The sequence below is a fragment of the Pseudorca crassidens genome, chromosome 1 (genome assembly GCF_039906515.1).
Source record: "Pseudorca crassidens isolate mPseCra1 chromosome 1, mPseCra1.hap1, whole genome shotgun sequence".
Lineage (NCBI taxonomy): Eukaryota > Metazoa > Chordata > Mammalia > Artiodactyla > Delphinidae > Pseudorca > Pseudorca crassidens.
The window spans coordinates 69074868-69099503 of NC_090296.1; the positions used below are offsets into that span (position 1 = coordinate 69074868).

At 36.8% G+C, this 24636-nt stretch overlaps 1 protein-coding gene across 3 annotated transcripts in view; it reads left to right on the forward strand.

The window, feature by feature from the left end:
- PRKD1 (protein kinase D1) overlaps nt 1–24636 on the forward strand; it is a 333945-nt gene that overhangs the window by 298209 nt on the left and 11100 nt on the right. For all 3 annotated transcript variants that reach the window (XM_067738790.1, XM_067738781.1, XM_067738800.1), the window contains 3 exons: nt 11995–12156; nt 12729–12827; nt 13744–14011. In XM_067738790.1, coding sequence (XP_067594891.1) covers nt 11995–12156; nt 12729–12827; nt 13744–14011 — 529 coding nt within the window. The remainder of the gene's footprint in view (nt 1–11994; nt 12157–12728; nt 12828–13743; nt 14012–24636) is intronic.

Genomic DNA, 24636 nt, shown 5'->3' on the forward strand with positions numbered 1-24636 from the left:
TTCTACCTCTGCCCAACTATCACCCTTTGGCTATATTTTAGTCTTTACCCTAGTTGACTAGTCTCAGTCCTTCAACAGCATTGATCATTTGCTCCTTTTTAAATCTCACTCCTCACTTCATCCCTGCACTTATCAGGCCCCGTTTCACCTTCCCTGCTAGCTCCATCCTTCTTGAACTTCTTCTGTTCCTCTAAATGACGTATGCTAATCTGGAACTCATTCCCAGAGTGAGCTCATCCACTTTAAGAGAGTTGTCTGTCATCTCTTCACAGGTCATTCCTTAATTTATCTCTTGAGCTCCGTTCTTTCACAGACACTTCAGTCTCCTGTTTCTGACCTTAGGACATCTCCACTTTGCTGTGCCAGTCTTACCCAAACCAACCAGCTGAAAACCAAACGATTATTCCTAATGTCTTTCCCTGCAAGTTATTCTTTCCCTAATTTTGTCTATTTTGCCATCATTCTTCCAGTTTCTAAGCCTAGTATCCTTTACCTTCAATTAATAAAAATATTAAGTCATTCAGCAGTACCCTGAAGCACTTCCTTCTTTGATACAAAGCGATTTACTGGGCCTCTGGGTCATATAACAATGAATGAAACCTTTTAGGATGTTTATCATCTATTTGAGCAGATAGATACAAGTAGCTACAAGTCAGGATAGCTGTGGAAATATCATATACTTATAGCTGATTCGCTTTGTTATACAGCAGCAACTAACACAAAAATGTATAGCAATTATACTCCAATAAAGATGTTAAAAAAAAAAGAGTCATGGATTATGACAGAGGTCAGGACATTGGAATGAAGGATTACTTCAAAGAGAAATATAGCATTGGCGAAATCTTGAAAGATTCACTGCCTTTTGGTAACCAAAGAAATGTTGGAAAGGGTCATTAGGCTGAGGGGCCACCTTAATAAATATACTATGAAATGTAAGTAGAAAACTAGATCATTTTAAAAGAGTGGCTTCAAACCATTTCATGTGTCCTCAGAAAGAATTCTAGAAACGTTTATTTCTGCTTGTGTATTTTTAAGTTGACAGATAGAACTATTTTGTCAGAAGTTTAAAGAATTTTAATTTTGTACTGTACTGAAAATATTGATATTTGAAAATGAGCTGCTATATAACTTATTTAAATATACTCATTAGAATCTAAATATCAGAAACATTTGATATTTTTTAACAATCATTTAAAAAATACATGCATAGGCTTTTTAAGCAATAGTTTATTTTACAGCATTCCTTGTTTTATTTGACTACGTAACACTTCTCCCACAGAACTGTATTCCAGTGTAATGTATTTTTATACTTAAAAGTCTTTTACTGGTCCCCCTTTCATACTTATTTGCAGTAAACATAAGTATATATTTTTAAATTTCTTGATTACAACACTAAATGTTTAAAGCATTCTCCTGGATGAATTTATCATTACAGTTATTATTAGTAAACCCTTTATCCAGCAAAGATAAATATTCTAAAAATTTTGATCTATGTTTGTTAAACATAAAAAATGAAATGTTGCTGAAAATACATTATTTAATGAGATTTTTTAAAATTTAGTTCATAAATTAGTGGGTGATTATTACTTATTGTTTGAGTTAAACAGAGTTCAGCAACAACTTTGTTTTTCTAAATTGTAGGAGCCCAGCTGTAAGCCCTCCCAAAACAAGACAAAACTATCCCAGTGATTTATCTTCGAAATTCATCCTCTCTCTTTTAATTCTCTCTCTGTTAATAAATCTATTAAATGCTTCTCTAATTTTGGTGAAAGCATGAATTAGAAACTAAGTTGCAAAAGAACTGATTTCCAAGTTATTAGGGTCATTCACTTCATATCAACACAATGTTTCAAATTTTCCTTTTATTTTTCTCCCAGACAATTTCCTTCCCCATGGCAAGGTACCCTAGTAATATTTGGAATGTGTGAGAAGCATGCCTTCCTTTTGGAAAGTGGAAGAAAAATTATTCTGAAAGGCAACTTGGGGTTGGAGAATTTGAAGACTGTGGGGATTTTCTCAAATAGATCTGTATTAGAAGAATATTTATAGACTGTTAAGATTCATTCATTCATTCAAAGTATAGTTCCAAGCAGTAGAGACACACATGTAGACAAAGCACATTTTCTTAAAACTATCCCTCTGCTCACATATCTTTAAAATCTTCTGGTACCCCAAAAGTATGCCTACCATAGTTTAGAGACTGCTGTGAAAGGATAGAGTACGCTTAGGTAAGACTGGGAAATGGCTTTCATGTGAGTTCATAGAGAACCTTAGATATTGTGCCAAGTCACCTGGATTTTATCATGCTTTGGTGTTTGTGAATTATTGAAATATTTTGAAAAAGAAATTGTTATGATCAGATCAGTATTTGGGGATGACATATTATAGAGAAAAAAGTTTAAAGGCAAGAAAACTTTCTTAGAAGCTATTTTCAGCTAGTTGTGACAGTCAAAATGCCCCCGTTCTTGTATAAATAAATAATTACATTTTAGGCTCTAATTAGAAAACTATGATGTTTTATGAGGAGGAAGAGTTTGTAGAGTGACTGCTCATTGTTCCAGATGTTACAGCTGTCTCAGAAGCTTAGACCTGGGGGAAAAAATTGGGCATCAGGTGCAAAAGAAATCAGAGAACATGTCAGAATGATACCTTTAAAGGCAATGGAACCTCAAGATCGGGGGGGATTTGGTAACACAGAACAACACGGTGGCGGTACATGAGCTTAAAAACAGAATAAGCTATAAGGAAGACGTTCTTCCAGCTAGGAAGGCGAGGAATCCAAATTGTCAAGGTGGATGTCATAACAGGTACAGAGGACACTGCAGTGAGAAGACTGACAAGGCAGCATTCAGAAATCCAGACAACATACTCAAATGCACTCTGAGAGCAAAGTGAGGAGGCTTAAGCAGCATGGCCCCTGAAGCATACTAGTTAGAACAGGCAGGACAGGTCCTAAATGGATTTGAGTCCAAGGAAAGCATTGAGGCAATGGATAACATAGAGTTTAGAGAGCCTAAGTTCTGGGGTTAGACTGCCTGGGTTCTCACATCAGGCTTAAGAGTCTTAAGAGCTTGGATAAGTTACTTAACTTCTCTGACTCTCACTTTCCTTATCCAGAAACCTTGAACAGATGTTATAAGAATTGAGTGTGATAATTTTGTGAAATTCTTAGTGCCTAGCTTATAGTAAAGATTCCAAACTTATACTACTAGTATTGCCACCACTCAGTTGTAAATCTAGCTCCTAGGAACAAGTTCAAATAACTTGATATTGAGAATTTCCTAAATAGAGAACATAGAGACACATAATTTCATTGTAACAGAGAACACAGTTGACTCAAATCCTGGGGTAAAGCTGAACATATATACATTAACATATGCCTTACCCCTGGTAGACACTCAGTAAATATTTGTTGAACAAATTATTTAGCCACAGCTCAAGGAAACAGAGGGATACAGAATCACAGAGCATGCCAATAAGACAATAAAGTATTCCTTACCTTAATTTCTTTTTTTTTGTTGTTTCAGGCAAGGCTTTATTTGGGACCCCTGCTGCAGCAGGGGGGAATGAAAACAAGCAACAGTTTCCCTTGCTCGCTCCCCAAGGCGGGTGCGAGTTGGTTCCTTATATGGGGTGAGGGTAGGGATGTATCCAGTGTTCGGCCAGAGGGGTGCGTAGGTGATTTGCCACCCCTTAGGTAGTGTTGTGTGCAGGGGGCATGCACAGTACCCTGCTTTTGCTCCCTACCCCCTGCTTTTGCTCCTAGGTCTTCAAAAGTGGCAGATGGGTTTTTTGGTCTCATTGTATCTTTTGTCCAGAATTTGCCCCAACTGCACATGCATGCATTCCTTTTTGACTACAAAACATGGTAATTTGGGCTTCCCTGGTGGCGCAGTGGTTGAGAGTCCGCCTGCTGATGCAGGGGACGCGGGTTCGTGCCCCGGTCCGGGAGGATCCCACATGCCGCGGAGTGGCTGGGCCTGCGTGTCCGGAGCCTGTGCTCCGCAACGGGGGAGGCCACAGCAGTGAGAGGCCCGTGCACCACAAAAAAACAAACAAACAAACAAAAACAAAACCAAAAAACATGGTAATTTATCTTCACAGAACAAGATTAAATATACATCTTGTAAATACCTGGCTTTGTTCTCTTAGTCAAAAAAGACGATCAAGAGTAGGTGGAAAAGAGGTAATCATGATAGAAAACCAGAGAATAATACTGCTAAATATGAGTGGGAAAATGAAGATTTGCACAAACTGGTGATTTTACTTAAATCATGAAAGAGTCAACTTTTCTTTCTCTAGAAAAAATATGGAAAATTTGAGTTCTTTCTCTTTTGTGTGTACTGAGAGGTTAGTTTATACTTCTTTTGTTTCATCTTACATGTTCATCATATTTCTTCAAATATTTTTCTTTTTTATATTACTGCATGAAGAATTTTAGTGAAATGTTTCTTCTGAAGACATGTTCTGCTCTAAAGTAACCTTGTTATCTTCTGCAGGTTCCAATAAATAAAGCCCACAGATTATGTGTATATATATCTAAGATAGAGGGAAAAATAAAACAAAGATCTATTATAAGGAAAAGAAAACAAACTTAGAAAATTTTCTGAATAGGTATTGTGTTCCCTAAGAAGTTAGTCATAGTGAAAACTTAGTGTCAGAAGGTCAGGTTCCAGTCAAAGCTTTTCCATTTTTTGGCAACCCTCTTTTTGTTTCCTTAATTATGGCTTAGAATTCACCTGACTTGGTGTGCTTGCTTCTTCACAGGAATGTTTTGGGGGGATTAAATTAAATAATATATAAGATGTTTTATTTATTTTTTAAAAAAAATATTTATTTATGTATTTATTTATTTGGCTGCGCTGGTCTTAGTTGCGACACACAGGATCCTTCTTTGTTGCAGCATGCAGGATCTTTAGTTGCAGCATGCGGAATCTGTAGTTGGGGCAACTCTTAGTTGCGGCATGTGGGATCTAGTTCCCTGACCAGGGATCAAACCTGGGCCCCCTGCATTGGGAGCGTGGAGTCTTAGCCACTGGACCACCAGGGAAGTTCCTATAAAGTGTTTTTTAAATCAATGTTTCCCAACATATTTTTGGAAGATCATGTCTTTTGAGTTCCTTCATGGAAGAGGGTGGGGGTTAAGATGTTCTCATGAAGACAGTTAAGAAAATATTGTGTACTACAGCCAGGTCATCTGCATCTTGGAAGTGAATAGTCTTTCACTTATTAAAGATTCTGAGATGCCACATAATTAAGAACTTATTTAATTTTGATAATATGCCAGTTAAGTGCCACAGAACCCTTACACAAATGTAAGATATCACAAACTGACCTTTTTGCACATAATGTTCTGTCTTCTAACCCTGTACAGTAGACTTTACATGGTCACTCCAGTTCCTAATATCCAGTACTTAAGACATCAGAGAGATTATGTGTCTACACATGTCATTTAACCTTATAATAGAATGTTATGCTTTCTGGGGTACTGACATTTAAATACAGTAACTGGGCTACAGTGATATGAATTGTTAAAAGTTACACTTTAAATCTAACATCAAGGTAAGATGGGATTCATGTGTTCATGTTTCCAATCAGGCAGGTTAACAGGAAATAAAAAAGTTTTCCAGATGTTGTCTCCATTGCCATGCGTTTGTAGCAAATAGAAAAACATATCCAGATATTTGATCCATTTTTTAACTTTTATGTACAGTAAACACACCTTGACCTACAAATTCCAATTTCCATATTTTAACATGCCATTCTTTTAATTCTTGCCTTTCCGCTAAAAACAAACAGTAATGGCATAGAGGAAAGGGGGTCACACTTTATGGGTAGAATGTTTACTAACACTGATTTTTTTTTTAAAAGGTAACAATCAGTTATTAATTTTCTGCCTTTGAAGCCTTTGCTGCTTGTTCTCAAATATTACGTCCTTTTGCCTAAATTCAACTTGGAACTCCGGCCTTTGTCGGGGGCTAGGGAATAGATACTAGGATGCATACAGGATCCTTGCTGTGTAAGGGTCTTTCTTTTGATAGAAATCACTCCCTCGACCACCAAAAGTTATAGTAACAATTTCACCCATATACAAACATCAATGCCAGTGAAACCCCAGTGTATGTATGACTCTAGATGGTGGGCTTAGGAATCTAGATTTTGCTTTTTAAATTTCTCATTCATACCTCTAACCTGAAAGTGTCCTGGTGATGAGTAGAAAATATCACATATTTTTATACTGTTTCTACCTACTGAAAAGTCAAGAAAGGCTAGAAACATGAGAGATGATGGAAGGGTTTTTTAAGTGTATTTTTTACATACTCCTCCCTCTGCATTCGGTCTCTTCTCCTTTTATAAGGAAAGGAGAGGACTCATTCTAGTTATCATGTGTCTGCACAGCCCTGGAATCTAAAGCTAGATTAAAGCATTTCCAGAAGAGATGAAGTGCAGAATGACTGAGGGGGTTGTATATAGGTTTATGGATATATGTGAATACAGAAGTTTTATATCAGGTGTCACCTGATTTTTTTTCTTCCATGCAAATATTGAACTGGTCCTTTAAAAAAAATTTTCATGCGCCACTGTTACTTAATAGAATGCAGAGGACTTACAGCTAACTTAAGATGAAATAATGGTAAATTTCGCATTATAATCCAGCCACCTAAAAGTTGACTCCCTTTCTTGATATCCAGACACAATATATGTATTGTCATTAGCAGTCAATGGAGATGCTTCAACTTATTTCTTCCACAAAATTTTGAACTATTTAAACCAGGGTCAATCTGAGCTAATTAGTGCCATACAAAAAAAGTAACATTACACTCCAGTTCTGATGGGTGGTATAGGCAGACAGTTTTTACCAGGAATGATCTGGTCGCTTCTGAGTTCTCAGAGTCTAATAGGTTAAATTTGGTTGTGGCCCCATTGATCTAAATGTCAGCCAGTGATACCTATTCACAGGAGGGTGGATTGTTACATCTGGTCTTACTGAAGTAATATCGGTGCATTTATTCCTCTGACAGGATATGTTAGCTTTATTTGGTTCTAGGTTATTATCAATGTGCATTTCTAAAATTTTACAGGTGAAATTTCCCCCAAAAATGCTACCTCCAAAAAGATAACCACTAGAGTATGAGCCTATTTAAATTGTAGGCTTTTTGCCAACGGAACATGAAATAGGGATACATTCATATGCAACATCTTCATCCTCATGTTATATCAGGAGGGCTCTCACATGGTGTAACACAGCCCTCACCTGTTGACTTCACTGTAGAGGCACCTCTGCCATCATTGAAGTTTAAAAATACAGCACAAGGGAAGACAGGGGAGGACAAATTAGAAGGTGCAAGTTTGTGGCAGTTCATACTTAGCTTAATGTAGCCTCCTTTAGGTGAAACACAAAAGGAAATTTTCTTTTCTGCCACTTACTTTAAATTTCCAGTTATCAAACTAAAGAGAGAATTTAGGAGAGATAGCTGAGTTTACTGTATCAATTTGGGTATTATCTTTCGCAAGTCTTTTTATAATTATCTGCTCTCTACACGATGACTTTTCAGCATCTGTCAAGGTACTATTACACACTGTGTCCCCTTCATAAGGCATTAGGTGATTATGACTTCTAGGACCAGTAAATGAAGCATAAATTGTAAGAGACTGTGTTTAGAAAATTCATAAGATGGTACGTTTATCCCTCAATCCGGGAATGAGAATCAACAAAGCCGTTGCCATGGTGCTGTGCCTCCGAGAAAGGTACCTCTCTTCCCCACCCGCATCGCTGTGCACCAGTGTGCTGTGGTATATTCTTCTGTCTGCTCTGCATGCTATTTAGAATTTAGATCCTGGATTCTTCACTTTGAAGTTTCTTTCTTTCTGTCCCAGTATGACCTAAACAACTTAGTTGTTTGATAGAAAAGTAGTCAGAAGTTCCCACATTAAGGCTGAATCCTAAATAACCTGTTGAAAAGATACATTGATTCTAATTTTTCTCTTTCCTACCTCTCATATGTTTGAGTATAATAATCCTGAAGGTAGAAGAAGGGGAACACATGACATTAATGTTTCACAGCTAAATATATAGAATGAATTTGCAATGCTAGATTTACAATAAAGCAAAACTATTAGAATCAAAGATTTTAAGTACAAATTAAATATTACTTAATACAAATCCAAAAAAAAGTAACATAAAATAGAAGGTACGCATAAACTAAAATTTTTAATTAAATGTTTTTATAAAATATTGCTGCTTTTATAAAATCCTTTGCTTTTAGTGACTAGTTTCCATTAATTACATGAGAATTCTCTTTGCAATTTGAGTCAGGAGAATTTTTGTCTTGATCTCCAAATGGCATTTCCTCCGAGTCTTTGAAACAACTTATATTCACCCCATGGATATGTCATCAATCTGTAATGTGTGAATAGACACTATTCTTTCCTATATTTGACCAAATGTTTCATTTCCTGAAAATTAAATTACTTAAATGCAACAAACAGATGGTCAGAAAGTCCTGTAGTAGCTTACTCTGCCATGAAATTTATTATCCAAATCCCTGAGCTAGGCCTGAGAAGTTAGCAAAAATTCTTTCTGAACTCTACTATTCCACAGTTGATGTTACAGTCATCAAACCATTTTTAAGTTAATTAAGTTACTTTAGACTTCAGAAGGAAAATGTTGAAAAGCTATTTCATATTTTATATACAAAATTAAAATTGTGAACAAGTCACATCAACTACTTTGATTAAAGCTCATCTTAGAGTTGATCTTAAGGTATTAAAAAGATAATATGAATCATACATGATAGAAAATAGTGACTTGAATTTTTTTTTCTATCTCTAGTCTTCAAATATTATCTTCTCTAGGCTAAATAAATGCTTCTCATCAGTATAGTAAAGAGAATTTGGATGATGAAGGCATGATTCTTTATATTCCATTTTCTTTTGTTATTGTCAAATGTAAAAACAAGTTTGGTTCAGTGCAAAAAAAATACGGGTCTTGAGTAGGCATCTATGATGGCCTTGTCTCAACCATACATAATAAACCCAAAAAACTATCAACTTATTGTATATCAGCTATACAGAAAAAATGAAGTCATTTTGCTATTGGAAAGATTTTTCAGCTACCACTCAATGTATTCTTTAGCAAACCTATAAAACATAAAGGTTTTGGTAAAAGACCAAGGGCCGATTGCAATGAACATATGAGTTTAAACTTTTCTAAGACATTTTTTTTTTACCAGTGGTGTATACATGACCTTCAGTTCAATGCATTCATTGACTATACTTTTTTCTAAAATATATACCTAACTATATTCAAAGTCCTATACTTTTTTCTAAAATATATCCCTAACTATATTCGAAGTCCTTTATCGAGAAATAGAAAAATTTTCCCTTATCCTTTTCATAAAGATGCTGTTAAAGGAGAGTTGTACAGTCCTTCAGAGTCTACAGGGAACATGGCACAAAATAATTGACAGTAAACAATCTCATTAGTCTATTCCATACTTTTGGCCTAGAACATTTTGGGAATATACCAATTAGATAAGGACATGTTAAAGTCCTACCTTCTGAATAGGGGCCTCTCAAGTCTTCTTGTTGAGTGGTGGAAAGGAAAAAGGAGTATACTGACTGGAGGACTTAAGTACCACTAGGAACTCATATGCTTAGAAAAATACAAGTAGAGGCGCATGAGGGTTGACATTGTGCATATATTCGAATAATTTAGGTAGGAGAGATTCCTGGTCATCTTCTGACTCTACCCCCAACCTTCACAGCCTACGACAAGGGCAGCAGAAGCAGCAGGCTGAGCCACTACCACACCACTTTTGTCCTCCCCTGCCCTCCTTGGGTCCTGGAGGTCTCACTCCCTTAACTTTCCTCTTCTCCTTCACGCTCTAGGTTTTCTTCTGTCTAAACACAAGGGACCTGCTTGCTTTGCTGCCTACTTTTGTTGTTCTGCTCCTTTCCTATTCATTTTTCCCACTCCCCACGTAGACAAGGCCTTGGCCAATTAAAGAAGCCAAACTCCCAAGAACACTGCTTGAGTGCTTAAAGTTAGAGTAAATAGAAGAAAGAATCAGTTAAGAAGATACTCAGAAGAGGAAGGTTTACTTATCACATCTCATAGTGGACTTGTCCTGGGAGAATCATGACTCTGGCAGGACTCTCATGTCATCCTTAAAGCTTCTTCTGTGATCACTGATTTAAAAGAGGACAGCTGAGATGCTTGGGTACCCAGAGGCTGGTGGTCTGTCTAGTTGTTGTGACAGCCTGGGCACAGGTTCAGGTATGAACCATGCTGTCACTGGTCTTCCATACTGCGTATCGAACAGATATATGGAGTCATTAATTAGAGTCTCCCACCTAAGGATCTGGCACTCCCACAGTGGTCAAAGCCAACCAGCTATCTGGTCCTATTGGTAGGCAGTCGGGACAAAGAAATTTAAGAGTAGTGGCAGTGTGAGCTTTGTTAATCCCACAGTTGTCCCATGTACTTGAGCTCTGACCAGGAGAGAATAACTCTGGGGGGCCTAGTCTATCTAGGCCAGATCTAGTAGCCAGATTTGACAGTTTCAAGAATAATCACTCCAGCCCTCGAGAGGTGAATGGCCATTGAGTAGGTGTGCAGGCATCTCTCAGACCACATTCAGTACCTTGCTATACCATGACCACATTATACTGCATGATTGGGCCCCAAGGCCTCAGAATCAGAAAGACCCATCAGATGTCTGAGGTGGAGATCACAATTGCCAAAGTAGTGGAAGGGCACCCAGAGAGACAGGTTATCATCACGGGAGCTACTGCCAGCCACAGCCGTAGCTCCATGTTGAGTTGATGCCAGGCTCTCTGTGCCGATGAGTAGCATGGAAGACAATGACAGTGCAGATTCACCCACATGCCCTCTACTGCTCACCACCCAGCATCTGTCTGTGAGGTCTGAAGAGTGAACCATTTCAGGTTTCCAATAATTTGTGGAATTTTCATTTTACATTTAATTTTATTGCTCGCTGAGATTTTTTTTCCCCTAGAATAAAGGATGCAATTTCTTCTGCCTGTTCAGCTGTTAGCACATTAAAGTTAGTCCCTATTTTTTTCTTTTGGTATTTTTTATTCGTGATGATTTTTTTCCCCATTTTTCATTGAAATATAAGTGGAATAAGTAATAGTTCTTTTAATGTTAGGATTTTTTGTTGTCATGTGCATAAAAAAAATATTAAAAGTCAAATGATCAAAGGCTTTTGTTGATGACCCCAGACCAACATGCAGACTTAAGCATCATTACAAGGGCCCATCTAATGTTAAAAGTAACTTTACTTGACATGTGTGACAACCTGTCAAGCCAAGTTCAGCCTATCATTATTGGCCATTACTTTATTGTGGAAATATTTATTGAGTGCTTGAGAACCATGCAGCACTACCACATGGCATGGTGTCCTGAACAAAACAGGGCTCAATAATCATTTCTTTTCTGTTTTCATGGGGGTCTTTACTCTGTGTAAGAGCTTCTGGAGCAAACGAGAGCAGCCTCCAAGAGCAGAGCAGTGCCAAAAGGTTTTCACTAATATGCTTCATCAGTGCAGTCAGGTGCACTCCATGAACATACTTCATCTTGTCTACCTTAAATTTCTATGAAGTGTGTAGAGATGGCCTAGTAAACTTATTTAGGACAGTATGCTTAATATTGGAGATGATCCTAAGAAATTACAGATTTCTCAGTATGGTATTCTAATTAAAACCTAATTAGCAATTCACTGTGCTGGAACTTGGATTTGTAGCATAGAAAAAAAAAAATTCACTATGCACAGAAAGTAAAGATGTATTTTTTGGAGACATTAGAATTTCAAAAATATAAGGCAGCACATGTGGAATTTAGAGGTGTTAAAAATCTTAAGTGTGGGTTTCTCCACAGCTTTAAACGTGAACAGTTTTGTATAATCAGTGAGCTTGCCAAACAGTATCAAAAAACTCATTTTCTTCAAGTGCTTTATTTATCTTTAATAGAACCTTCATCACCCTGGTGTTGTAAATTTGGAGTGTATGTTTGAGACGCCTGAAAGAGTGTTTGTTGTTATGGAAAAACTCCATGGAGACATGCTGGAGATGATCTTGTCAAGTGAAAAGGGCAGGTTGCCAGAGCACATAACGAAGTTTTTAATTACTCAGGTAAGAAATCAATTAGAGTCAGAAAAAAAAAAAAAGGTAATATCTAATATCAAATGTTATCACTGTTTACCTAGAGCTTTCTACCCTTGTTGTTTAGTCCCTACCTCCCCAGTCTAAACTACACTTAAAAAAAAAGTTGCAGTGGCTTATTGTATTCTCTAATTTATATCTGTAGCATCCAGAGTTCAGGATACATACCAAATGAATAATGTGTGTGCAGGCTCATGTATTAAAACTACTCATGAAATTTTAAAACGCACAGTGACTGAGTCCTCATTCTTTGAAAATATTCAGGAATATGTATCCTTGTTAGATATCATTGAATTCTTTTATCTACACCTGTTTTGGTTGCTATATGGATACCATAATATGATACTTTTTCCCTTAAAGTTTCCTTAGAAACCTGCTGTGTTAATTAATCTAGCTCATTTCAGGAACTGGAGTATAAAGAAACTCAACCATTCATTTTGAGGTTTCTCTTGACCCTCTAAATTTATGTCCTAGTAGAAAACATTTTGAAATAAACCTTTAGACTAAAATAAAATGATTTTGATGATTTTTTTCCTTTATAGATACTTGTAGCTTTGCGTCATCTGCACTTTAAAAATATTGTTCACTGTGACCTCAAACCAGAAAACGTGTTGCTAGCATCAGCTGATCCTTTCCCTCAGGCAAGTACGAAAGCCTCTCAGCAAAAAAGCCAGCCGACAGCATCACTGGTTCCCCTGCAGCATTCTGTCACCCTTTCTCCTCAAAACCTTTGTTTCAAGTCTCACCTGTCTGTTTTCATCCATTTGTTACCCTTCTTATATTGTGGGGACTGCAGCTTTGTCGCTCTGCATCTCAGCTCAGCCTGCCTTAATAATGCACACTGAGCCTCTCATTGTGCTTCTGCTTCTGTCGTGTGGACATCCTGGAGAACTGGCAGCACTAGGTCAATGCTGGGAGCACTGGCCTAAGAGGGAGACACTTAAGAGTCCCAGGGATGCTACCAGCTCTCTAATGTTAGGCAAGAAATTGCAGTTCAGTGTTGTTCTCAGGGGCAAGGAAAAAAGTTTCTTCTTTTCCTCAACTCAGAGGATGCAAAACAACTGTATCTCTTCCCAGGAACTGTCATATCTGAAGTGACTGAGGTGGCTGTTCTGCCCTGGCTCCCTGATACCCTCAGGTCCTGGCTAGGTGTCCGTGCAGAGCTAATTTTGAGGAATATTGTGGATGGCATGATGCGTCCTTGTGCTTATCCTTCAACCTTTCCTTATAATAAGCCCTTGAGTTAAATCCATCAGTTTGCATGATGTTTTCCTGCCTGGTAAAACACTATTTACCCACTTCTGTGTATACATATTTTCACATTTATCTCTGGTTCTACGTAGGAGGGAAGGAGAATGTTTAGATGATATTTTTATGAATAAAAGTATGTATCAGTACCTAAACCACTATCTTCAAGTACATAAAATGGAAAATAGCTATTCTACCGTGAGAAATCCATACAATATATGTAAAATATTATAATTGTTTTTTAGCAGTTGTGGACTAAGACACACAGTTTGTGACCTTACTGTATCTCCAAACCATTATCATCAACAGGTGAAACTTTGTGATTTTGGTTTTGCCCGGATCATTGGAGAGAAGTCTTTCCGGAGGTCAGTGGTGGGTACCCCAGCTTACCTGGCTCCTGAGGTTCTAAGGAACAAGGGCTATAATCGCTCTCTAGACATGTGGTCTGTTGGGGTCATCATCTATGTAAGCCTAAGTGGCACATTCCCATTTAATGAAGATGAGGACATCCACGACCAAATCCAGAACGCAGCTTTCATGTATCCACCAAATCCCTGGAAGGAAATCTCTCATGAAGGTAATATCTTCCATTCAAAAGTGATAATGATTTAATCATTGTGTTATATTATTAATTCAGTTGTGAATTTTTAAATTGATAAATGCTTATTGCAAATTGCCCACTAAGGCAGTGGCACAAATTTATTGAGGTGGATGGAGCAGTAAAGGAAATGGAGACAAAAATATCTACTGGTAAAAAGTATATGTGTTATAGAGAAATTGAGAAATACACATTAAAAGGTAAATGAAATAAAGAGAAACTGTTAATATTTGGTGTATTTCCTTAGAACTTATAAATGTTTACACATTGATATAATGGTAATACTTGATCTTTGCTAACAGTACTCTTTTATTTACTATATGCCTATTTCTATGTTAAGCACTTTTAACTTATTATGGGCACAAGAACCTTACGATATTGATATTTTAATTGTCACATTACATATATTAGTATACCGCATTCTTTGTATACTGTTTTCCTATATGTGACATTAGAGCATGTATAATATTTTATACATATACCCGCTATTATATTTTTAGGTTATTTCTATTTGTTCAGTGTTAGATAACCTTCATGTATAATTTCTTATATGTATCTCTGATGCTTTTTTTTTAGGATAGATTACCTTGGCAGTGTTGCATTATTTAAAATTAAATTCTTCTTAATAAATGTTTCCTTCTTAAAGCAAGAGTGGTAGATAGTTTTAATTCCTTCTTAAAGGAAGAGTGATAGATAGTTTTAAAAGAAGTGGTGGGGCAGTCAGGGCAGTGAAAATGGCTCGCTGCATGCTTCAGAAAGAAGTTCCTGGGCTTCCCTGGTGGCGCAGTGGTTGAGAGTCCGCCTGCCGATGCAGGGGACACGGGTTCGTGCCCCAGTCCGGGAAGATCCCACATGCCACGGAGCGGCTGGGCCCGTGAGCCATGGCCGCTGAGCCTGCGCGTCCAGAGCCTGTGCTCCGCAACGGGAGAGGCCACAGCAGTGAGAGGCCCGCGTACCGTAAAAAAAAAAAAAAAAAAAGAGAGAGAAAGCAGTTCCTCTTGAACGTGCTTTGGAGTTTATTTAAATCACACACACACACACACACACACACACAAAATGTGAAGATAGGTTTAACTATTATATCTATATTTCAAGTGAGAACACTGAATCAAAAGAAGTGAACCACTTGGCAAAATCACAAAGCTAGTAAGTGGCAGAGCCAGAATTTATACCCAGATGTTCTGAGCGTACATTCTGTAACCACTGGTCCTGCTTCCTTTTTAGTTTTCAGGCAACATCTAGCTCTAAGTTTGTTGAGATTTTCCACCACTTAAAGAGGCAAATACATTCATAGATAAACATCTATTTGATACCTGTTATTGCACGTGGTGGTGCAGAAATTGGAAAAGAGCATGTATAACTTGCTTGGACAATTAGTTCTTAGACTACATTCATATTAAATGGCACGATCCATCTATTAACAGAGCTTTGAGTTACTATTGGCAGCAGCCTTTTTAAAAAAATTGTATTGAAGTATAGCTGACTTACAATGTTGTGTTAATTTCCTCTGTACAGCAAAGTGACTCAGCTATACATATATATATATATATACACACACACTATATATCTATATACACATTATATATCTATATATATCACATTATATATATATACGTTTTTATATTCTTTTCCATTATGGTTTGTCCCAGGATATTGAATATAGTCCCCTGTGCTATACAGTAGGACCTTATTGTTTATCCATCCTATATATAATTGTCTGCCTCTGCTACTCCAAAACGCCCATCATTCCTTCCCTCCCCTCCCCTCCTTGGCAACTACAAGTCTGTTCTCTCTATCTGTGAGTCTGTTTTTGTTTTGTAAATATGTTGATTTGTATCGTATTTTAGATTCCACATATAAGTATGGTATTTGTCATATGGTATTTGTCTTTCTCTGTCTGACTTACTTCAGTTAGTGTGATAATCTCTAGGTCCATCCATGTTGCTGCAAATGGCAATATTGCATTGTTCTTGATGGCTGAGTAACATTCCATTGTACATATGTACCACGTCTTCTTTATCCGTTCCTCTTTCAATGGCCATTTACGTTGCTTCCATGTCTTGGCTATTGTAAATAGTGCTGCTGTGAACATAGGGGTGCATGGATCTTTTCGAATTATAGTTTTATCTGGGTATATGTCCAGGAGTGAGATTGCTGGATCATATGGAACTCTTTTTTTGGTATTTTGAGGAACCTCCACACTGTTTTCCATAGTGACTGCACCAATTTACATTCCCACCAACAGTGTAGGAGGGTTCCCTTTTGTCCACAACCTCGCCAGCATTTATTATTTGGAGACTTTTTGATGATGGCCATTCTGAGTGTGAGTTGATACCTCATTGTAGTTTTGATTTTGTGAATAACCTTTAACATCATTTAATTAGTTGTAAATCATAGCTAGGTGGGTATATTTTGAAGGAATCTCTGACCTGAAAAAGAACTACCATGTAGCCAAAGGATTAATGAAATATTTAGGATAATTCAATAGGAGAAAAAAGGGAAGTGTAATTCTTTTTCTCATCCAGGAGGCAGAAAGGAGAGAATTATCAAATAACCTTGTGACCTAACCTTGTCAGGGAACATTACCTTTAAATACAGTTAAAGGTATGTTTGATATCTATAATCTAGAAATCCAGTAGGATAACTTGATGTTGTTACCACAGTGCAAATCTGAAATATCTCTAAAGCCAGTCATACATTTTCCTGTTATGCAAGAATAGGACATTAAGAAAATAACCTTCACATTAAAAATTTTTTTTCTTGCAGTAGTGGAACAAATGATGCCCACTCTCAGAAATATGCTGGCCTTCTGTGTAGATAGAAGCTATAGATTATGAATGTTTAATTATCACTAGTAATAGAAACCAGAGGCATAGATATCAATAGCTCAAGAAACTCTTCTTGGGAAACCACAATATACATGCATAAGTAATATGAATGTAAAGGGCAAAACATAAAATATCCTTCAAGTTTTCATAAAATGCCCTTGAAAGTTTGTTGGGGAGATGAGTTATATGAACTTGGGAAAATGATCATTTATTTCCTTGAATTGTTAGCTTGGTATAAAATCAGGGTCTCCAAGTTCAGAGGAGGGAGAATCACTGTGGACTTGACTAGTCAGAATTGCATTTTCAGGGGAGATGGAACTTAGGCCAGTCACTGAAGAAAGAAAAGGAAGAGATACAGCGTTTTACAAAGAGGGAATTACATGGGATTATTCAAGAGGCATTTATATTAGACCAGAAAGAACACATTTTACTTGGCTATAGATGTCTAAGCACTAAAAATGCCCTGCCACTCAGACAAAGTGATGTGGGAACCAGCTCAGGTAGAATCTCCTTCTTCTAAATGACTCAGGTATCAATTTGGGGATTAACTGGCCTCTCTTCTCAGTATCTTTTTCTAGCTCATCCTTGCCTTTGAGGCACAGGAGTTGTACTATTTGCTAAATGAAGCTCAGATGGCAAATGAGTTACCTACCTGCTGGTGTACAAACAGAAGTATTATTGAATATAAAGAAAAGCTAATTAAATTATGTCATAATATTAGCTGAGGTGTTACAAAAGTAATTACTGGCCCAGATTCTATTCCACTGTCTTGTTGGGAACAAATAATTTCCTGATTAGATATTATCACAGGGCCAGTACCAAATAATTTTAAGCACATAGGATCTGATGAATACACAAGCAAACTAGTATCGGGCCAAGGGTGGTCACAACTGAAATTAGTGAATTTTCAGTCTCAGGATACTGTAAACCACACCAGAACCACTAAAATTCCAGATGCAAGGAAGTAAACATCTAGGCACCTCAGTGACTCTAAATCAAAGGTAAGGAACAGCAGTGAAGCAGTTTGTGATGTTGTATTCCTGCCATTCTAATTAGCCATCACTTACCTTTTCTGAGCTTCAGTTTCTCATCTGTAAAACAGGGTAATGATTCCTGCCCATATAATGAAGTTGTAATAGAGACTGAAAGAGATAAAGGATGTGAAAGGCATTTATAGAACACAGGTGTGGGGTGAGCCAAGGATTTGGATCTAGGAAAAGGATAGCAGAGCACTAAGCTAAGCAGTTGCTCTGGCGAGTAACCAAGAATTGATTGTATAATTTTAGAAATTATATGCAAACTGATGTGCACATTTCCCAAGTGTTCTTCAGAAAAATTGTTAGTTGTACTTTTTTTCTTGGCATGAAAAAGCAAAAGATAAAAGAAAGTTGTAAGGTCTTTGTAACGTACGTAGATGTGTCAGGAAGAGAAAATTCCTTTATCGTGCTTTTTTTTTTCTGTTAGTGTAGACATGGACTCAGTAAAATATAATACTATATATTGAAGTGCTTGAGCTATCATTGTGTCATTTGATCCTCACAGCAATCCTCTAATAAGTAACTTGATTTAGTCTCTATGTTAGAAACCAGAAAGGTTCAATAATTTGCCTAAGGTCACACAGTGGTAGGGCTTGGACTTGAAATCATTGGTTTCTCTCCATTCTTTACAGCATACATTGTTGCACACCAAAGGGTGCTTATTTCTAATGTCTTGCTATTTAGCAACCTATAGGGAATATTTTAAACTCATTAATTATTCTTGCTATTATAATATAATAAGCTGAGTATTGGCATTAGAGATATGCTTACTAATAATTTATCAGTGAGTTAATCAGGACTCTTGCATGCAAATAATAGAAACTTATCTCTAAGTTAGACAGAGATAATTTATTGACTCACACAACTAGGGAAGTCCAGAAGGTGAACTCCATTCATCTGGATCCTATAGTTCAAGTGTCACATTTCTCTCTCTTACCTCTGCTTTACTTTATGATGGCTTCCTTCTCAGGTGGGCTTTTCATGTGGTACAAAGTGATCTCCCAGCAGCTCCAGGCTTACATGCTACCCATTGTACATGACTCAGACTGGAACCATAATTATCTGTCAGTAGCTGTAGAGTCTCTGAAAGGGGCACTGATTGGCTGCCCTTAAATCCTGTAATACCCTGGGAACAATCACATTGTCACTGCAGGAGCCTGGCTCTGATTGGCACTGTGGATGATGGAGAGCCCCTCCAGGTTGGAGAGAGGAAGTTCCTGCAGGGAAAAGATACTAGGCTAAAAACAAACACAAAAGCATTAACAGATGTCCGTTATAAAGATAGATTTTTTTGTGAATTAAAGCATGACTTGAAAAATGAGAAAAAAATTGGGGAAAATTTAACTTAGCAAATGTTACAGGTAAAATGGTAATAGTAAAATTAAATAAATTTTGAGAGAAAAAAATAAGAATAAGTAATCTTCTATAACCTTTGCACTGCAGCCAAGCACTACTTTACACACTTTACATATATGAACTTATTTAATTGTCCCCAACCTTTGAGTAGATACTATAATTGTTTCCATTTTAAAGATGAGGCACTGCAGACATAGAAGGTTACGTGGCTTCCCTGGGTGGGGCTAGGGTGCAAATCCTGTCAGCCTACTCCAAGGCAGATGCTCTTACTCATTGCATTGAGAGCCACTTGATTATCCTTTCTAATGGATTTAGCCATGCTGTCACATTAAATTTTTAATATGTTTTCACTAGCTTAGAGCTAGCGTAGCAACACAATTTTTAATAATGTCTAAAAAGACAGGGAAACAGGATCATGTTGTGATAAAGACCTGAGTTGCCTCCACTCAGCATCTTGGTGACCTCATCCAAGTTACTTATTCCTTCAGGTCTCAGTTTTCTTGTCTGCAATATAGTGACACTAGTTACTAACTCACTGGATTACTTTAAGTATTAAATGAAATTGCACTGGAAAGTGGTTAGCACAGTGATTGACATAACTAGATTACCTTAAATGTGTTAAACACTATTTCCAATCACTTTACATGATCAGTCGATCTCTCTGTATATATATATTTTAGTTCTACACTCATACATACAGTCATATAATTATGTATGTAACTAAACACATATTTAATCACAGTTATATATTATATATATAACTAAATACTTGTATAAATTATATATTGCTATACATATATAACTAAATAAAAATGCATGTATACAATAAAACACTCCAGAATGAATCATATGATTACAAATAATTGCACAAAAGGAGACTTTAGGTAATCATGGGAAAGGAGGAGTTTGAGAACATTTCAGTTCATTCTAAGTCAGTGTGTTGTACCTTGTTTCATTTCATCATTGTGACTATCTGATGGCCATTTGACCATCCAGTTTATCCATTACTACCTGTCAGTAATTAGACATGGCCTCACTCTCACCTCCAGCTTTATCTCATACTAGGTTAAGCTTAGTCCTCAGCACATAGGATGGCTATGACATTTCTCAGTTCCTTGAAAGGACTTGTTCACCTATTTTCAAATAGTTACTTGATTAGGCAGATTTACTTCATCTTATGGAACAGGCAGTCCATTGTCATTTAAACGTTTTTTTAGATAATCAGATGAAACTAAAGAGAATTGCACCTTATTTGATCATGTACCAATATGCCCTTTCTTTCATTGCATTTTTAGCAATTCCAAAATAACAAGAGATAGGCCAGGTTGTCCTCCATGTTTGTCACATCTAGTACATAATAAGGGTGAATCCTGGATGGACATGGCCAAAAAACCAGAAAATTGCAACCAAGACTCAATCTATAACTTAAGAAATAGGTAAGCAGGGCAGTGGTTGAGAGTCCGCCTGCCGATGCAGGGGATGCAGGTTCGTGCCCCGGTCCGGGAAGATCCCACATGCCGCGGAACGGCTGGGCCCATGAGCCATGGCCACTGAGCCTGCGCATCCGGAGCCTGTGCTCCGCAACGGCAGAGGCCACAACAGTGAGAGGCCCGCGTACCGCAAAAAAAAAAAAAAGAAAAGAAAAGAAATAGGTAACAGGGATGTAGAGCTTAGAAACAGGAAGTGGAAAAACTACCTAATAGTCAGAACACAGGAATATTTGCAAGGCAGGGGATTACTAATAATTTTGCCAAAGAACCTCCTTGATCATGGCTCGTTTTAAACTACCTGTAATTGTCTCGTTCTAAATGTATAGCAGACAGTTTTTAACTTTGGCATGCCAGCGGTTAATCAGAGGAGCGAGTTAATAATGGGGATTCCCAGACTCCACCCCCGTAAACTGCCATCTTGCTCTGAGACTGTAAGTAGTCCATGGAGCACACCTTCTAAAACACTGCTCGGGAGCCCTGATCCCCAGAAAGACCTGGCAGCTGACAGTGCTCTCAAAAAATTTTTAGTAAGTTTCCAATATTCAAATTTAGATGAACTAAAAATTCCTCTCATTCGTAACATTTTTTTTGTATCCACATCATTTTCTTTATCAGATATTTAATATCAGGAGGTGTAATTTGTTCCAAATGTTGAATGTATTTCAATATAGACTTGCATGAAAATAGTAAGAAAAAAAATAAGAAAAAGCTTCTTGACAAGCTTCCTACGTCAAGATGAAAGAAGAAAAAAGAAACTCCAGGAAATGCAAAAATTTGTGTAATAAAGTTATGTGTAATAAAGAAGAAACTAACGTGTGTCATGATTTTGAGCGATTAAGGGAATATAGGAAGAGAGAATCCTTTTAACACTTGAAAATTCTCCTTTGAGTGGGCATAGGTGTAGAAATTTGATGTTACAGGTTGTAGGGTTATAGGTTATAGACTATAGGGGGTATGAGTTATAATCCTATAGTTCATAATAGTTATATATAAATTATTCCACATATTGCTTATTAATTTTAAATTATAGAAAACCTTTAGACCAAGCATATCTGACTTCATTTAATTATGCAAAGGATGTGTAAATAGTGAAACTTCTTTCACACTGGGAAGGAGGACAGAGAAGAGGTGAAAGGAGCTGTAAGAGCTGTAACTTGCACAGAGTTGATATCCGATTCTGCCGAGGTGAATGGATTGGCTTATGTATTGTGTTGGCCAAAAGGTTCATTTGGGTTTTCCTGTAAGATTGTACGGAAAATGCTGAATGAACTTTTTGGCCAGCCCAGTACATTCACATGCATGATTTAGTATACGATTTAATCATAGAGTTAATCCTTTTGAATAAATGTTTTATATATACATATGTGTGTGTGTGTGTATATATATATATATATCCTGTGTTGTGCACCAGGCACTGTTCTAAATTACAACAGTAGCCAGTACATTAATGTAACTAAATTAATTGCATAAAGGAGGACAATGAGGTAGAAAAAGCTGAAATGAATGATTCATTGTCCTTAATGGAAGAGAATCAGTGTTTTATTTTGTTTTGTTTTTAAGGTGGTTCTTCTCAAACTATGTGATAAAGGACCAGTTTTATTTTATTTTAATTTCCAAACATATGGATCAGTACTTCGTGAAATATAATAAAAATGTGACAGCAATCTCAAAATGCTGTGAAAGTTTCCAAAGACTTAGTCTCACTTTCTATACTTACCTCATTGTAAACTAATAAACATTTCACAGACTGGCATTCATCCATACTCTGAATAGCTTAAAGTTAGTGAATCAAGCATAAATGATACTGCACATATTTTTTTAAGGTGTAGAGGTAATCAGAAGAAATTTTTTACATAGTTAAAAGAGGTTTAATAATGAGATATTAGGTTTTATCTTTCAATTTGAACTCTTCCTACTGATTGATTTAGATCTTTTACCAGGTGCATATGACACTTTTGTAAATAATAATAATAAGGAACAAAAGTGCAAGAAAGTTCCAGGAATAAGTGGAGTACAACCTTTTGTTTGACTTAAATTCTTGCACACCTGGTCTAAAAGTTGTCTATCATGTTAAATATACAAACTCTATATTACTGGAGAGTTAGAGGGTTATAGTTCCTTTTCTATAATACCAGTTCTTGCATGGTGACTGAGCAGATGAAGAAGATGTAATCTTAAATCTCTAAACCTGCTTTGCCCACACAAAGGAGAATTTGCAAGTGTGAGAGTCAAATTAATTCTCTTTTTCTACATTCCTTCAGTTGGTCAAGATCCTAACACATCTTAAATTATTCTATTTTATAAATGGCTTTTTTATACAGCATTTTTTACCCAAGAGTTTATTCTTAGAAGGAGAAGAGAGATGACACAGGTAACCATGTGAGGTGGGTTATATAGCTAATAAGGTGAAATATAATTTGCTTCAGTGCAAATCATCCTACTAGGAGAATGATGACAAACCTGCAGTGATGGGAAAGCCTCTGTTAGAGTAAAAGTACACTTCCATCATCAGATTGAATTGATGTGTTCAATTAGAGATACACAGTAAATTTGAGGAAGGTTAGTGATAGACCATGATGATCACTAGATAAATTACTATTTTTTCCTTCTGAGTTTTGATATTCTTTTATATGCCATTAGGGAGGCAAGCAGGCAGTAATCAACACAGAGGCAACCTCAGAAATTGTCTCACAAAGAGCCCACGACCCCCGCAGACAGAGATCATTTTCTGTGCTTGCAGGTGAAGTCTGAAGAAGCACCTATTCTCATCTCACCTGCTGTGTTGTCACTGCTCAGCTTCAGAGTCACATGGTTAGTTGATATAATCAAGAATTAAGATCAGACATGAAGCCTTGACATATGTGAAAAGGAAAAAAAAAAGAAAAGGAAATGCCCTTTCATTATTCCTATAACTTATCTTTAGTTCAAAATTATCAACTTGGGATGGTGCACCCGTGACACAGGTTTTTTTCCACTGCACGATCCAACAGTCTCAATGGTAATATTTCTGCTGCTTCTTTCCCCTGATAAGTGCAGCTGTAGTTTATTCTTCCATTTGGTCTCAATCCTCTGCTGACATTTATGTTCAGTGCAGAATATATGGCATCCCAAGGCATAGAATGGCTATAATAATATACCACTAAATTTATCCAAGCATCTAAATTTTATTTTAAAAGCTATTTTTTTTTTGCCATTCAATGTGGTAAATTCAAATAAAATTGGTCACAAGTGCGTTTTTCCCCCAGAAATTGGAGATGAAAAATACAGCCAGTACAAACACAAAGCAAAGCTAAATAAAAGCCTAGCACCATTACCACATGGTATGTTTTCAAAATCCAACAGTGTTCCAGAACGCTAAACACTTAAGTTGGAAGTAGCACTTTGCCATGAAAAGGAACCAGCTGTAGGTCCCTCTTTCACTACATATTGTTCAAAACAAAAAATAACCCTATTGAAAATAAGCCTCGGGTAGATGAGACCCAGAAATCCAATGGTATGAGAAACAAAAGAAAGACAATTGTCATTTAAAAATTAAACTGTGTTTGTAACAGTTTATGAGCCTTGCAGATCCAGCAAGCCTGCTGAATATTAATGAATAGATTGATTTGTCAACATATTAGCACCACTGTCAGACATAACAGCATGGAGGAGATGCAAGGGGACTAGGCAGTAAAGTACTTAAAAATGCTGGACTGGGTACCATGAGATTCTATCATGATTGATAAACTATAGTGAATGATGTGGGTCACAACTTCCACTGGGTTTTAACATTTTAAACAACCTCTATTTGAAATTCTAGGATTACTTGCGTTTAATTTTTTTGAAAAAGAGTATGCTTTTTGTTCAGTAATAAGGAACTTTAAAATTATGAGCCAAAGACATACAGTGGTTTA